Source organism: Gracilinanus agilis, chromosome 2, assembly GCF_016433145.1.
Source record: "Gracilinanus agilis isolate LMUSP501 chromosome 2, AgileGrace, whole genome shotgun sequence".
Taxonomy (NCBI): Eukaryota; Metazoa; Chordata; class Mammalia; order Didelphimorphia; family Didelphidae; genus Gracilinanus; species Gracilinanus agilis.
In genome coordinates this window covers 249,174,436-249,191,271 of record NC_058131.1, presented here as the reverse complement: position 1 = coordinate 249,191,271, position 16,836 = coordinate 249,174,436, and the positions used below count along the sequence as shown (strand labels likewise).

Sequence of the window (16,836 nt, the reverse complement as noted above, 5' to 3'; positions counted from 1 at the left end):
TGTTGTCCTATCCAGGTTATTGCTTGTCACATCCGATCCTTTGTGACCCCATCTGGGGTTTCCTTGACAAAGATATTGGAATGGTTTGCCATTTTCTTTTCCAGCTCATTTTATAAATGAAGAAACTAAGGCAAACAGAGTAAAGTGGCTTGTCCAGGGTTACATAACTTTTGTCTCTCAGGCCTAAATTGAACTCAAGTCCTCCTGACTCCAGGACTTGGGTACTCTGTCTAGTGCCCTACCTACTTGCTTTGGATAGCTCTGCCTCACTTAAATCCAATTTACTCAAAAGTCAAGACAATACCCTCTGATGTCATTGTCCCTCTTTGAAAACAACAACAATACAGTAGTATAATCTCAGGGAAGGCACTGGGGTCAGGGTGAGAAAAGAGAGAGAAGAGACTGGAAAGAACTCTTTGAGAAGTTGATTTAATCTGACTCAGTCTTGAAGCAAACCTAGAAACAGGGAGGAGGAGTGACAGCATGTCAGTATGGAGGAGAGCCAATGAAAAACTAAAAGTGGAAAGATGAGGCATTTCATTGTTGTGTTTGAGGAACAGCAAGAAGGCTAGTGTTGAAGGATCTTAGAGTACACGGAGGAGACTAAAGTTTAAAGAAAAGCTGGAAGGGAATAAGTTGTGAAGAACTTCAGTAAGAGGAATTTTTTTTTTGATGCTGGAGCTAATAGCCACTGGAGTTTATTGAGTAGAAGGAAACAAGGTCAGATGTGCATCTGTTCCCAGGGCTCAGGGTTCTAGAATCTATGGATGCTATTCTTAAAAGTCTTCTGGGGGAAAAGATGTTGCCTTGTAGGTAATCATGGTGCATGATAATTTTTTATTGTCAGAGCTCTTCCTACTATGAAATTTTAAATATGCTCAAGGCTTATATTTGTAGTTACATCAAATATACCTTATATAATAAGTACAAAGGAAATTATAATTGCCAAACCATAACAAAAAATTGCCTTTGTTTTAATAGGCATCAAAGAGGTAAATGGAAAATGAGTATATTACTTTTTGACCTTAAGTCTATACAGTTGAGGTCACCCAAGAAACTACCATTTTTAACGCTAATCATTTCGCTTTCTTCTCTTAATAGTGGAGCTTGTGGCATGAACAAACCCTTTAGGACACAATTTTTATGTCTCATTCATAATCAAGAATTTTCTAACAGGGATAGCTGCGACTATGGAACAGTTATTCCTTGGGTTGTTGATCATACTCCTTCTTAGAAACAAGGTACCTTCCAGTAAAGGAATCCAAGATTGTTAAAAGAGACTTAACGCAAAGTCCCAGGCCCCATGCTTTGGACATAGACCCTCATTCTTCACCGAAAAGCTAAAAGTAAATTGAGAGTAGCTGAGAAACTACAGATAGAACCAGAATACTAATTTAAATCTCCTGACTCTAAGCCCAGAGTTCTTTCCATCATAAGAGGGATTATCCTTTCTTTCATTGATGACTAGCATCATTTAATGGTTAGGAAGTTGGATTTGGGATCAGAAAGAATGACCAAGAATTTAATCCTGTCTCAGTCACCAGTTATGTGACCTGAGGCAATTATTTAACCTTTCTGAGACTCAGTTTCCTCATCTGTAAAAATGAGGATGATAATAATTACACTTACTTTTGATAATTGTTAGAGAAAACAAATGACATGCATTAGCATGTGAAGTGATTTGCTAGCTTTAAGCCTCTAAGATATTATTCCTTGTCTCTGTAGACAATATTTATATGAGAATCTTCACACTTAACTCAAATGAACAAGTTGTTAGTGAGTATCTCTTAAGTGCTCAACACCATGATAAGCTCTCTGAAGGCTACATAAAAATATGTCATGCTTTTTGCCCTTACTGATCTTACAATTCAGTTGGGGAAATAAGACTAACATACATAAAGCATTAAGAATGTTATACACTATGGTATAATTTTTGCACACAGCCAGTGAAAGAATTTGTTTTGCTTTCAGATATATATTTGTTACAAAAACTTTTTTTTTCAATTTGGAAACAAAGAGAAAGGAAGGAAAGGGAGGGAGGAAAGAAAAGAGAAAAAGGGATAGAGAGAAGAGGGCCATTGAAGGTTTTTTAAATGCACAAGAAGAAAATAGAAGGATATTCAGACAAGGAGAACAACTTTGAAAGTTACATATTGAATTTATCATATACTTAAAAGGAAAAGCAGGCTATATGGATATAGTAGGGATTCTCAGTTTAATATACTATCGCTTTTTTCCATTTAACTTTGTAGGTAGAAATGCCCATTTTATTTTATTCTGGTTCTAAATTAAATAAAAAATGGTATACATTCAAATTATCCCCCAAATTCTCACCAATGAAGAATTGTGGCAGGTACTGGTTCTCAATAGTTAATCCAAGATAAACTCAGAATGGATGAATGCCTTAAATATAAAGAAGGAAACTATAAGTAAATTAGGTGAACTCAGAATAGTATACTAGTCAGATCTTTGGGAAAAGAAAGATTTTAAGATCAAGCAAGAGTTAGAAAATATTACAAAATGTAAAATAAATAATTTTGATTACATTAAATTAAAAGGGTTTTTTGCAAACAAAAGCAATACAACCAAAATTAAAAGGGAAGCAATAAATTGGGGAAAAAATCTTTATAACAAAAAACTCTGACAGAGGTCTAATCATTCAAATTTATAAGGAGCTAAATCAATTGTATAAAAAAATCAAGCCATTCCCCAATTGAATAATGGGCAAGGGACACAAATAGGCAATTTTCAGATAAGGAAATCAAAACTATCAATAAGCACAAAATAAAAAAGTGTTCTAAATCTTTTATAATTAGAGAAATACACATCAAAACAACTCTGAGGTACCACCTCACACCTAGCAGATTGGCTAACATGACAGCAAAGGAAAGTAATAAATGTTGGAGGGGATGTGGCAAAATTGGAACAGTAATGCATTGCTGGCAGAGTTATAAATTGATCCAACCATTCTGGATGGCAATTTGGAACTATGCCCAAAGGGCTTTAAAAGACTGTCTGCCTTTTGATCCAGCCATACCACTGCTGGGTTTGTACCCCAAAGAGATAATAGGGAAAGAGACTTGTACAAAAATATTTATAGCCACACTCTTTGTAATGGCAAAAAATTGGAAAATGAGGGGATGCCCTTCAATTGGGGAATGGCTGAACAAACTGTGGTGTCTGTTGGTTATAGAATATTATTGAGCTCAAAGGAATGATAAATTGGAGGAATTCCATGTGAACTAGAATGACCTCCAGGAACTGATGCAGAATGAAAGGAGCAGAACCAGGAGAACATTATACACAGAGACTGTTACACTGTAGTACAATCCAATGTGCTGGACTTCTCTACTAGCAGCAGTGCAATGATCCAGGACATCTCTGAGGGACTTATGAGAAAGAACATTATCCACATTCAGAGGAAGAACTGTGGGAATAGAAACACAGAAGAAAAACAACTGCTTGATCACATGGGTTGATGGGGATATGATTGGGGATATTGACTCTAAATGATCACCCTAGTACAAATATCAATAATAGAAAAATAGTTCTTGTCAATGACACATGTAAAACCCAGTGGAATTGAGCATCAACTATGGGAAGGGGTTGGGGGGAGGGGAGGGAAAGAACATAAAGCTTGTAACCATGGGAAAATATTCCGAATTAATCAATTAAATAAAATTTTCCCCCCCAAAAAAATAGTTAAACCAACCAGAAAAGTGTGGTGTACAACATACTAATAAGATGGAAACCTTCTAGGACAGATTTGATAACTGATTATGCATCTGTTAGCCCAAGACCAGCCTAATAAAGTCTGGTATGGTTCAAGAACAGAAATCTGTCTGCCCAATGATGAATTTTCAGGAATCTCAACCACTATGAAGACTGTCTATTGTGGCATTGGAGGGGATATAATCTCAATTGGTCATTGAAAGATATTAATAAAATCCTACTATAAAACATCCTATATTCTGAAATTATCAAAAAATACAATCAAATAATAAGTAGTATGAGCTAGGCTATAAATACAATAGGAGTACTATACAGAAGTATTGAGACTTGACCAAGGTCACAGAGCCAGAAATAGGCAGGAAGATGGTGAGAACTCAGGTCTAAAGATTCCCCACAGCACACTGTCCACTACCATGCTTCAGAATAGTAAGACTAAGGCAAGGGGGGAGGCAGGGGGCAAGTCTGGGAAGGTACTAGGAAATCAAGATACTCACAGGACAAGGTAAAGCAGACAGGAGAAAAGATATTAGACAACACACCAAGACCTTGATAAATGAAATAAACCTATGTCTCAGCCACTGAATTTTTACATGCTTTCTATTAAGGCAGCCAATTCTAAATTCTAAGGCATCCTTTAGTACCACTGGATGAGACAGGTATTGTGTAGGGATGGAGAGAGGCAAATCTTGACACACTCCTTGAAAGGTTGGAATAGTTTGACCCATTACTAATCTGTACAAATGTTCCCAAAGATGCCCAGTCCAGAGGTAGGTCAAAGGATATGTGAAAAGGGATAAAACACCACCTGGGCTTGAATAAGGAGAAGGGGAAAGGGTACCCAAATAGATAGCTGCATAAAGAATAGCATGTAGTGGAGTACAAAGAGAGGTATTTTGAAATATGTCTTTATATAATGGGACAGGAAAGACAGCATTGCCTGGTAGACAGAGAGATAGTCCTGGAGCCAAGAAGACCAGGGTTCAAGTCCTGCCTCAGAACATACTGGCTGTTTGGCTCTAGGCAAAATACTTATCCTCTTTGCTCTCTAGGTAATTCTCTAAAATTTTTAATTGCATTAAAAATGCCCAATTATGCTGGGAGAAGAAACTTGCTTATCCAGGAGCTCCTTATATCGGTGAAATCATAGTTCTACTCTACACATATTTTAATGCCAGAAAATTCTGTTCTACATGGCCCATAACTACTTATTTTATGATAAGCCACGTGAATGAAATGCACTGCAGTGAAACCCAAAAATGCCTAGGGATCAGTAATACTCAAAGAAAAGAGTTCAACATTCAAACCTTTCTAGAGGGCAATCCTGGAAGTTTTGTTCAAAGTCTGGTCACAGCTGGCAAAAGTTTGGGCAGTCACAGGTTCTGGGCACCCACCAATCACCAACCAATGGATTAATACATGTCTTCAACACTGGCCACGTGGCTATTTCAGGTCTCTATGTCAGGTTTACCGTGGCCCCTAAGGCCACAATGAAAAATGATTCTTCCAAGGAAAATCGATAATTATCCTTCTTCATGGATTCCTTCAATGAATGTTTATTGAGTTTATCATTATAGTTAATGAACTATAAGTTCTATGAATTGGGCTAAGGGCTGGTGCACAAGCAAGTATGTGACCTGAATCCTTCTAGGTGATATGTCAGAGAGAAAAGACGCCATTGTCATCATCTTTCCATGTGATGACAAACCTTGGGAATTTTGGAACACAGAGACATTTGAAAGTGTGATTCCTTTCTTTCTTAAAATAAAACTTAGTATGGAAATTGTAGCGAGTCACTTCAAGGTATCTCTATGGATAGGCAGAAAGAATTTAGGCACTGAGGCTGCAAAGATTAAAACCACTGCCATCTTATTCCTATCAGGCTTCACAACTGCTTCGCAGAATTAATAGAAGAGTTTTTGTTTTGAAAGCAACTTGAACTGTTGTGTTTGTTGTACTCTGGTGGCTCCGAACAATGAGCTTCCAACCAACAGCAAAGGCTGAATATATTAGAAACTGAGGAAGGGGGAAGGGAGAGTGAATCCTATAAAAACTTGATTGTTCTATATATGTAGGCTGAATAAGTATGGCTGGAATTTGGGTGTGCAAGGGCCAAGGGGGATACAAATGACAAATATTACTTTGCCATTCCAGTACACATCCAACAAGCCCAAACTATGAAACTCTGCTTGCTTTTAGGACATAGTTGACAGCAAGGAAAAGGGTGGACAGGAAAACCAAGTGGGTGTCAATTCCTCAGCCCCTGAAGATACAGAGAACCCCGAGACTGTGCAGGAGAACCCCCAGACTGTAAATATAACAGAGAACAATAATTCCGTCATGAGTTTCTTTAAAACACTGGTAAGTGTATTTCTTTCCTTTTTTTTTCCCCTCAAGCTTGTATATTCCTAAAGTATATATTGGTTTTGAAAGCAATGTTGTTCATCTTACATTTTCAAAGAGGACCAATGACATCATGATGCCATATTGGAATCAATATGGGACAGTGGAAAGAGCATTGGCCTGGGAATCAGAAGACCTCGAGTTCAAGTTTCTCCACTATCTGTGTGACATTAGCTGTTGTTGTGGTGGTGGTTGTTATTTAGTTTATCAATCATGTCTGACTCTTCCCAACCTCATTTGAGGTTTTTTTGGACAAAGATACAAGAGTAGCTTCCCATTTCCTTCTCTAATTCATTTTACATTTGAAGAAATGGAGGCAAACAGGGTTAAGTGACTTTGCCCAGGGTCACACAACTAGTAAGCATCTGAGATCAGATTTGAACTCAGGACCTCCTGACTCTATGCCTGGCACTCTATCCACTGCACCACCCAGCATCTCTCTAGGCATCATTTCTTCACCTGTAAAATGGAGAATGGTTTGGATTCACTGATCTATAAGGTCCCTCTCCATTCTAAAACCTGATGACCAGTTTTCTGAACTTTGCTTTCCTCATCTGTAACACTTGCGATCTTGACTCTTATACTAATAGTCTTTATAAGGTGATTCAAAGAAAAAATGTTTGTAAACTATGAAGTATTATGGAAATGTGAGTCTTCCTTATCTTCCTCACTATCATTATTAGCATCTTGTCTTCTCATCTGTTCAGAAGTTCAGCTAGAAATAGTCTCTGTCCAGCTATTATTACTTTTTAATCAATTTCTTTTTTGGACTACTGCACAAGTGGCTAAAATAACTGCTTTGAGCAATTAAATAAAATTATATAGATGGAAGCTAGTAACCATTATCATTATCTTCAGAATCATCCATTAGAGTGTGAGCTCCTCAAGGACACAGACTGTCGTTTTTACCTTTCCTTGTACCCTCAGTACTTAGTACAATGCCTGGCACATAACAGCCACTTGATAAAAATGTTTATTGACTGGTCATCATTATCAGCTACCACATAGGACTTTGAGAAAAGCCAGATGACTACAAGTTCTTATCACTAACAATCATGGCAGAGATGAGGTACCTGATTACACAGCTGGCAAGTGCCAGACTTGTAAACGCAAATGCATTTGAAAATCCTCTCCATTCATCTTGAAGAGTATGTTTTAAAGAATTACACTTTGGTGGGGTAGCTAAGTGGCTCAGTGGATTGAAAGTCAGGCCTAGAGACAAGAGGTCCTGGGTTCAAATATGGCTTCAGACACTTCCCAGCTCTGTGACCCTAGGCAAATCTCTTAACCCCAATTGCCCCGCCCTTCCCACTCTTCTGTCTCAGCACTAATGCACAGTTTCACATACGTAAAACTCTTCTTCTTTACCACTTGTGATAGAAAATGAGATTTGTGCGCAGATGAGTATGGTTGTGTCCTTTGCAGCCAAACTGAAATAGACAACTGAAATACTTAGACATTAATGAATAAAGAAAATTACCCCAATTGAACTTGAGAGTGACTAAAATTTTTTATGATATTTTATCCATTGAAATTAACTTAAATATAAGTATTAAGTACCAAATTTGCTAACTAAGCTGCATTGGTCATTTTCATGATCAATGTTAACTTTGTAAGAAAATATTTAATTTTTAAAAACTACATGAATCATTTTCATCTCCATCCCAACCTCTCCCTCAAATGATTGCCTCTATATTTTGGTCAACAAAATGTACATAGAAGCATAAATGAGAACTAGAAAGGACCATAGAGGGCATAAAATAATAATGACGATAGCTAACATTTATATAGTGCTTCCTATATGCAAGGCACTGTGCTCAACATTTTATAATTATCATCTCATTTGATCCTCACAACTCTGGAAGGTCAGTGTATTATTATCCCCATTCTTACAGATGAGAAAACTAAAACAAATAACTTAAGAGCCTTACCTAAGGTGACACCACTAAGTATCTAAGGCTCAATTTGAAATCAGGTCTTCCTGACTCCAAGCCAAGTGCTCTAACCACTGCACCACCTAGCTACCATCTAGTTCAATTGCCTCTAATGAAGAAACTGAGCCCAGAGAAACTATTTGGTTTGCCTAAGTTCAGATAAAAATTAAAAGTCACAGAGTTAGAATTTGAACCCACATCCTGTGACTACAGATGCAATGTTTCCTCCACCAACCCGCCAAAGTGATCAAGATTGGTTTTTTGGTTTGTTTTTTTTAAAACCCTTACCTTCTTAGGAAGAATTTGAGGCAAGCTAGGTCCTCCTGACTCTAGGTCTGGCTCTCTATCCACTGAGCTATCTAGCTGCTCCCAGCCTTAGTATTTAACAGGCATAGCAAATCTTGTACATGAAAATGAATATTGTCTTAATATTCCCAAAATGTTTCCATTGCTCAAAATGTTTTCAAGGCTCCTATTTTGAAACTCCATTCAGGGCCAGTTTCTGAGCCACCCAATCAAATTAGTTGCATTTCTTTATAGTCACAACTCATTTTAACCTAAAACTCTTTTCATTGGCTTAATGGAAAGAATTATGGTGATATCGAAAATCAGTATATCTGGGTCCTAGTCCAGACTATACCACAAACTCATTATGTGATTGTGAATGAATTTCCTCTCTGTGGGTTCTTATTCCTTCATCTCTTAAATGAGGGGGGTTGTATTAAAGGAACTCTAAGGGTCCTTCCAGCTCTGAAATCCATCAGTTCAAAGATGTGAGATGAGTTTGGTCTATCACTCCATTTACTAAACCTGGCTCTCGGCGATTTCTGGCTATTTCCTCCATATCAGAACCACCTACAAAGAATAAAGGTTTCCTATCATTTAAGAATTTTCTACAAATTGTACCCTAGGCTCATTCCAAAGTATTCCAAAAATAAAAAAATCTCAACCTGTTCAGAATAATGTTACTATAACTATAATAAGTGTTGTTACTCCCAAGTTGATTACTGCCAAGAACACATAATCTTTGTCCCCGGGACAGCTAAGAGAATAAGGGCACAGAAAGTGTTGTCAAGGGCACATCTGTCATCGACTTTGGGTACAAAAGTAATATGCCCAAATTCTTCCATTTCTTTTTTCTGTGCCTAAAACCTCAGGCAACTCACAGTCCAGACCCATGTGCAAGACCTCTAAGGTGACATTTAACCCAAAGGAACAAAATACAGACACAAAAGGAAAACTGTCCAGGCAACCAAACTCCCGAAAGTCAACCCTTTTCTGCGATGAAGAGCTCTGCCCTGGACTTCTTGATCTCCCTTCTGTTAAGACACAGTCCACCGATTATTGCATAATGGGCCATCCTAAGCATGAGTCCAAAAGACCTTGCCACTCAGTGCTTTTATATTATATCTATATAATGTATATGTGGTGGGTAGGTATGTTTGTATACCTATACAAATATGTATATATATCACATATATTATGTGATTATAGGTATACATACATAGATCTGTGTATATACGTGCATATATTATTTAAATTCATATATAACATGTACATATATGTACATGTGTATTTTATGAGAATATATCTATTTAGAGCACAGATATGTACATGTGTGCAATACGTGTATATGTGTATGTGTGTATATTTCATGAAATAAGAAGACCCGAGTTCAAATATGACTGTGTGGCAAGTACTAGCTGTGTGATGAGTCACTTAATCTATTTGCCTCAGTTTCCTCAACTATAGGGAATGATATTAGAATCTACCTCCCAGGGTTGTTGTAAGGATCAAATGACTTAACATTTGTAAAGTGATTAGCACAGGACTTGATACGTAATAGATGTTTGAAAAATGCCTGTTTCCATCCCCCTTCCCTACCTAAAGGAACCCTCAAAATGGGAGAAAGGCTAATGCACCCTTTGAACTATTGGAACCAATTATTGCAGTGATGTATATATTCCTTTATTTGCAAGACCAGCTTATTTTGTAATTGTGTGAATGTATAAATTCGGTTGCATTTGTTTTAGTAATAATCTTATCTTGCTTGAGACACTTGGTATATAAAAGGACTGGGAGCCCAGAGAGCTCACTATAGTCAATGATTATTGGTTCTTCTCTGATTCTTTAAGTGCTATGGTAAATCAGGCAATCCTGAAAAGCAAGGATTTGATTTCTTTTCTTTTCTCCAACATTTAAGGTTTCCTCTAACAAAGCTGAAACTAAAACTGATTCAGAAGACAAGGTATGTAGTTATATAATTATGTATATAATATATGTACATATATGCCTACAGATATGTTTCAAACAACTTTCATTCAACTAGCATTTATTAGTTATCCATTATATTTAAGGCACTAGGATACAAAGATAAAAAATGTATCAACAATTTGGAAATAGGTCTTGATCGATACCACATGTTAAAATCAGTGGAAATGAGCACCGGCTATGGGGGGGTATGGGAGGCCGGGGTGGGGGGGTGAAGGGGAAAATAAGAGCATGAATCATGTAGCCATGTTAACTTTTCTAAAAAATAAATATTAAAAAATTTTTAAATAAATAAATAAACAAAATTAAAAATAGATGAAAAAGAGATAAAAAATGTCATGTTCTCTGACCACAAGTAATTTACAATCTGATAAAAGGATTATGTTTAGATATATATTCATATTTTACTTTATAACAGAGGAAAATATGAGGATGTGCATAAGCTCCCTGCTAGGTTCTCTTATTTTGTTTTGTTTTGTTTTGTTGTTGTTGTTGTTTTTATTTTTTAAATTTATTTATTTTGAATATTTTTCCATAGTTACATGATTCATGATCTTTTCTACCCCTCTTCTCTACCCGAACCCCTCCCAGAGCTAAAAAGCAATTCCACTGGGTCATACATGTATCATTGTTCAAAACCTATTTCTGTATTATTCATACTTGCAATAGAGTGATCTTTTCATGCCAAAACCCCAATCAAATACCCATTGAACCACTTGATCAATCACATATTTTTCTTCTGCGTTTCTACTCCTACAGTTCTTTCTCTGGATGTGGATAGCGATCTTTCTCATAAATTCCTCTGGATTGTCCTGGGTCATTGCATTGCTGCTAGTAGAAAAGTCTATTGGGGGCAGCTAGGTGGTTCAGTGGATTGAGAGTCAGACCCAGAGACAGGAGGTCCTGGGTTCAAGTCTGCTCTCAGACACTTCCTAGCTATGTGACTCTGGGCAAGTCACTTAACCCCCTTGCCTAGCCCTTACCACTCTTCTGCCTTAGAACCAATACACAGTATTGATTCTAAAATGGAAGGTAAGGGTTAAGAAAGAAAGGAAGGAAGGAAGGAAGGAAGGAAGGAAGGAAGGAAGGAAGGAAGGAAGGAAGGAAGGAAAGTCTATTGCATTCAATTATGCCACAGTGTCTCTGTCTCTATATGCAATGTTCTCCTGGTTCTGCTCCTTTTGCTCTGTATCAATTCCTGGAGGTCTTTCCAGTTCACACAGAATTCCTCCAGTCCATTATTCCTTTCAGCACAATAGTATTCCATCACCATCAGATACCACAATTTGTTCAACCATTCCCTAATCAATGGACACCCCCCTCATTTTCCAATTTTTTGCCACTATAAAAAGCTATAAAGGGCTATAAAGATTTTTGTACAAATATTTTTCCTTATCTCTTTGGGGGTACAAACCAAGCAGTGGTATGGCTAGATCAAAGGGCAGGCATTCTTTTAAAGCCCTTTGAGCATAATTCCAAATTGCCTTCCAGAATAATTGGACCAATTCACAACTCTACCAGCAATACATTGGTGCCCCAATTTTGCCACATCCCCTCCAACATTTATCATTTTCCTTTGCCGCCATACCGACCAATCTGCTAGGTGTGAGGTGGTACCTTAGAATTGTTTTTATTTGCATTTCTCTAAACAGGAGGGATTTAGAACATTTTTTCATGTGATTATTGCTAGGTTTGATTTCTTCATCTGAAAACTGCTTATTCATATCCCTTGAGTATTTGTCAATTGGGAGATGGCTTGATTTTTTTGGTATATTTGACTTAGTTCCTCATATATTTGGGAAATTAAACCTTTGTCAAAGAGTTTTGTTATAAAAAATTTTTTGCCAATTTGTTGCTTTCCTTCTAATTTTGGTTGCATTGATTTTCTTTGTACAAAACCTTTTTAATTTAATATCATCAAAATCATTCATTTTACATTTTGTACCTGCTAAGTTATTTTAAATTATATGTTCATGTAGTTGAATATCTCATCGAGCAGCAGTTACAAAATAGAGTATCACTTTAATAGAAATTAAAGTTGCCATTTTCCTACCTGAGTCTCTGAATGGTAGCTTTAATGCAATCAAATAATCGGGCACCTGGATTACAAACTCTTGTATGTATTTAAGTGGTTAAGGAAAAAAACTCCAGTATTCTCTGCTGTGGCTATTCATTGTGCAAGCTGTAGACCTTTCAAAAACATCAAAATTTATTTTCTTTAACTATTTTGGCAGTAGCAAATGTTGATTCCTAAATGAGCTAGCACTGATCTTTTTTCTTATTTATGCTTACTTGATAAAAGATGCAGCTTTTCATGACAACACCTTTAAAAATTCCTATTCTAAAGTCATCTTGATTGAGCTAAGAGTTTTTTTATAGTAAATTTCACTCACAAGGTGTTTTTTGTTTTTATTGGCATTTTTTTCCCTCTTAATTTGGGTTTCTTGGTTTGGGTTACACATTTCGATTGCCAGAAATAAATTGTTGAAAAAAATTTGTATAATTTCTATATATGCACACATACATGCATAACAAAGTAGAATATTATAGAGACAAAGGACAGGACCAGGCAAAGTCCTATGTTTACATTTGAGGAGAAAGGGATCATTTTCATATAAGGGAGTCAGAAAAATGAAAACATGGACTTCGTGGAAGATAGACTTTGAAAGAAAAGGATCTGGATTGGCACACATGTGGGCAGAGTACTCTGGGACATTCATCTGTTCAAATGCACGGAAGTAAGAGAATTAAGGGTGACACTTAGAATCAGTTTGTAGTCCAATTTGCCTAGAATATAAATTTCATGAAAGGATATGGCATGAAAATGAAGTGACAAATGAAAAAGATATTATAGTGTTATACCACCATAGTAGGTCCTCCAAGGACAGGTGTATCATAATAAAAGAGTGGTGAACATAAGTCCAGGAGCAGCAGAGAGACAGGGAGGTGGTGGGGAGGAAGGGAGGGGAAGGGAAGGAGAGAGAGAGAGAGGGAGAGGGAGACAGAGACAAAAACAGAAACAGAAACAGAGACAGAGACAGACTAGGTGCTGGAGCCAGAAAGACCTGAGAGTCTTCCTCTATCCTCTGTTCCACCTCTGATTTACACTGGTGTGGGACCAACCTCTCAGAGTTCTAGACAACTCTGAGAGAATAAGTTGCAGGGAAAGAGATGATCTACTTTGGTAGAGGGAGCTTCCTATACCAATGAAAGGAGAGACCAAGTACCCCTGCCTTTATTACCGAGATAAAATGAATAGAATCTGGCCACTGACAAGACATAGAGATTGAAGAAGAGGTTCTGACAGGGAGAATAGTGGTGCCTATTAAGAAGAAAAAGAGAATCTGAAAAGACCAGGTTTGACAAAAGAAATGATTATTTCTGTTTAGATCGAGGTTGAAATACTAGCAGGTCACGTGGGTAGAGATGACAGAAACTTGGGGAACAGACTGGCCTGCATACATATAATATGTGTGTACAAACATCCATTCATGTATATACACACACAGGTTTTGCAGTCATTTGTATAGAGGAGATGAGCAAAGTTCTGGGAATTGATAGGATCATCAAAAGAAAGGATAGAGAGAGCAAATAAATGGCTTAGTGGATTGAGAGCCACACCTGAAGATGGAAGGTCCTAGTTTCAAATCTGGCCTTACTTACTGACTGTGTGACTCTGGGCAAGTCACTTAACCCCCATTGCCTAATTTATCATTGTCTCAGAACCAATACAAAGTATGGATTCTAAGACAAAGTTAAAGGCTTAAAAAGAGAGGGAAAGAGACTACAGTGGGGTGGGGGTGGGGAAGGGCTAAGGACAGAGCCTGGGGTAGAAGGAAGGGAGGCACAATTAGGGAACTAGATAAAGAATTAACAAATGCTCAAGCAGAACTCAGATGAGGCATATAGTAAGTACTTAATTAATGTTTGTTGAATATTGCTGACTGAAGCAGAGAGGTAGAAGGAGAAACAGAATCAGGAAGAATTATGGAAACCAAGGCAGAAAAGAATCTTTAAAAGGAAATGGTGTTCAGTAATGGCAAAAGCTTTTAAGAGAAAGGCAGCTGAGTGGCTCAATGGATTGAGAGCCAGGCCTAGAGATGGGAGGTCCTGGGTTCAAATTTGATCTCAGACTCTTCTTAATTCTGTGACTCTGGGCAAGTCACTTAACCTCAGTGCTCTTCTGCCTTGAAACCCATATTTAATATTTATTCATTATGTGTATATGTATATGTATATATATATGTGTGTGTGTGTGTATGTATGTATGTATATATATGTATATGTATATGTATATCAATACTAAGTATGGTTCCCAAGACAGAAGAGTGGTAAGAGCTAGGCAATGAGGATTAAGTGACTTGCCCAAGATCAGGGAGCTAGAAAGTATCTGAAGCCACATTTGAACCCAAGACCTCCTGCTGCCCCTGTTGATATTGGTTTTAAGATGGAAGATAAGGCTTTTAAAAAGAAGAAAAAGACTAGCCTTTTTAAAATTTAGCAAGGAAGGGAATTAGATAGGATGAAGAGTTAAAAGGGTAGCAGCAATAAGGATAAAGTTTTGTGTTATTTGTTTTTTTTAAATAAGGCAACCACAAGCAAATTTATAAACAGAGAATAGGGAAACTAGTATTAAAGAAGAAATTGAAAGAATGAACCTTAACAAATATAATCCACATATTCTAAACCTAAAGAATTGACTCAATCAACCATAAAATGTTAATTAAGCACTTAACGTGTGCCAGCATTATGCTAAATGCTGGGGATACAAATAAAAAATAAAGATAGTCGTTATAATCAAGAAATGTATCATCTAATTGAGGAAAACAAAATCCAAAATTAAGATGAAGAGTTTGGGGAAGGAGATAAGTAGAGAAGTCAATGAAAGAATTCCTGAAGTTTGCAGCCAGGTGAGGAAAAAATTGTTTGAGCTGGGCTCTCTTCCTAAATGGTGGTTGGGAATTCATGGCCACACCCTTTGGTCAGAGGCAGAGGGTAGTGAGGAAATAGAGAAACAAAGCCCATGAAATCCAGAAGGACAGTGAGGTTATCCCATGCCAACCTGGAAAAACACAGAACCATCAACAGTTACAAAAAAACAAATCTTTAATCAGGACAACAAAGTCAGAGTTCTTATGGCCATCACAAAGAGCCAAGCCCTGGGACTCTGGGAATGTCCATCATGGGAATTTCCAAGGAATTGAACAACTTGAGGTCTTATATATGCTTTGGGGAATAAAGAAAAGGAAGGACAACTGATTGGCTTTCATGAAGGCTAGGAAAAGAAAATTTCATCCCGGGGCTGGACTACCTAGGAGAGGCCTAGATGCAATGGAAGAAACTTCTAAGACAAAAAGGTATTTAAGGTTATATTATATTTTCTACTCCTATCTAGGCTGAGATCATTGGTTACTCGAAAGTTTATTGTTCAGTCTAGGCAAACCTAAGAATCCTCTCTAGGGTGATGCAAGGGTGCCTAAAACAACTTGTCACCCAATAATGAGATTCTTGGGACAGAGTGGTTAAGTCAGTCAGAGAAGTCCCCAAGTAGTGCATCCTGGTGAGAAATGAGAAATGCAAAAGAATGAGTGAAATTATAAAGAGGTTTTGAATTATGGAGAAGGGGAAATGAGGGAACTCCTTATGACAGATGATCTTTGCTCAGTAAAATAGGAGACAAGGTCATCTGCAAAAAGAAAGGGATGGAGCAGCTAGGTGGTTCAATGGATTGAGAGCCATGTATTGAGCTGGGATGTCCTGGTTTCAAATTTGGCCTCAGATACTTCCTACCTATGGGATCCCGGGCAAGCCACTTAACCCCCATTGCCTAGCCCTTACTGCTTTTCTGCCTTGGAACCAATATTTAGTATATTATTAATTCTAAAATAGAAGATAAGAGGTTTAAGTTAAATTAAACTAATTTAAAATATTTTTAAAGACAAGGGAAAGAGAAGCGATATTGTGGGCTTGCAAAGATTTGAAAAACGTTTGGGACAGACATAGTATGATAAGGAATAAATTAAAGATGAATAAAGGCAGTTCTGAGGAACAGTAAGAGCCCAGTTGAAGCTAGATCTCATAAATCTGTAGCAATCCTGGTCAGCATAGTTTCCTGACTTCTCTAGCAGAGCACTCTGCTTTTTGCAGTAGATGAAGAGAAGAGTTGAAGCAGTTCAGAGTTGAGGACCAAGAGAGCAGGAAAAGGCAGAAGGATAAAGAAATTAAGAATTAAAGCTCATACAATATTATATTGTTGATATGACTATTTGTAAGGGTCAAGATTGTGGAGGGAGAAAAGTGAAGTTAGAATAAGGTGCCGAAGAATGAAGGAGAAAAAAAGGATACAAAAAAAAAGACTAGAAAAGATTCAAAAAGAGAGACTTGGTGGGGAGGGCAGTCAAGAGATTATGATTAGAGAGGAACTTCATAGTCTCCTCTCCCCTTTGGCAAATACAAGGATCAAGAGAGGGTGATAAGACTAGCTGACATCCAAAAGAAA

At 37.3% G+C, this 16,836-nt stretch overlaps 1 protein-coding gene across 1 annotated transcript in view; it reads left to right on the top strand.

The window, feature by feature from the left end:
- The window catches only part of BCAS1 (brain enriched myelin associated protein 1), a 155,615-nt gene that overhangs the window by 72,916 nt on the left and 65,863 nt on the right, over positions 1-16,836 (top strand). The window contains exons 4-5 of the mRNA XM_044661119.1: positions 5,929-6,090; positions 10,270-10,314. Coding sequence (XP_044517054.1) covers positions 5,929-6,090; positions 10,270-10,314 — 207 coding nt within the window. The remainder of the gene's footprint in view (positions 1-5,928; positions 6,091-10,269; positions 10,315-16,836) is intronic.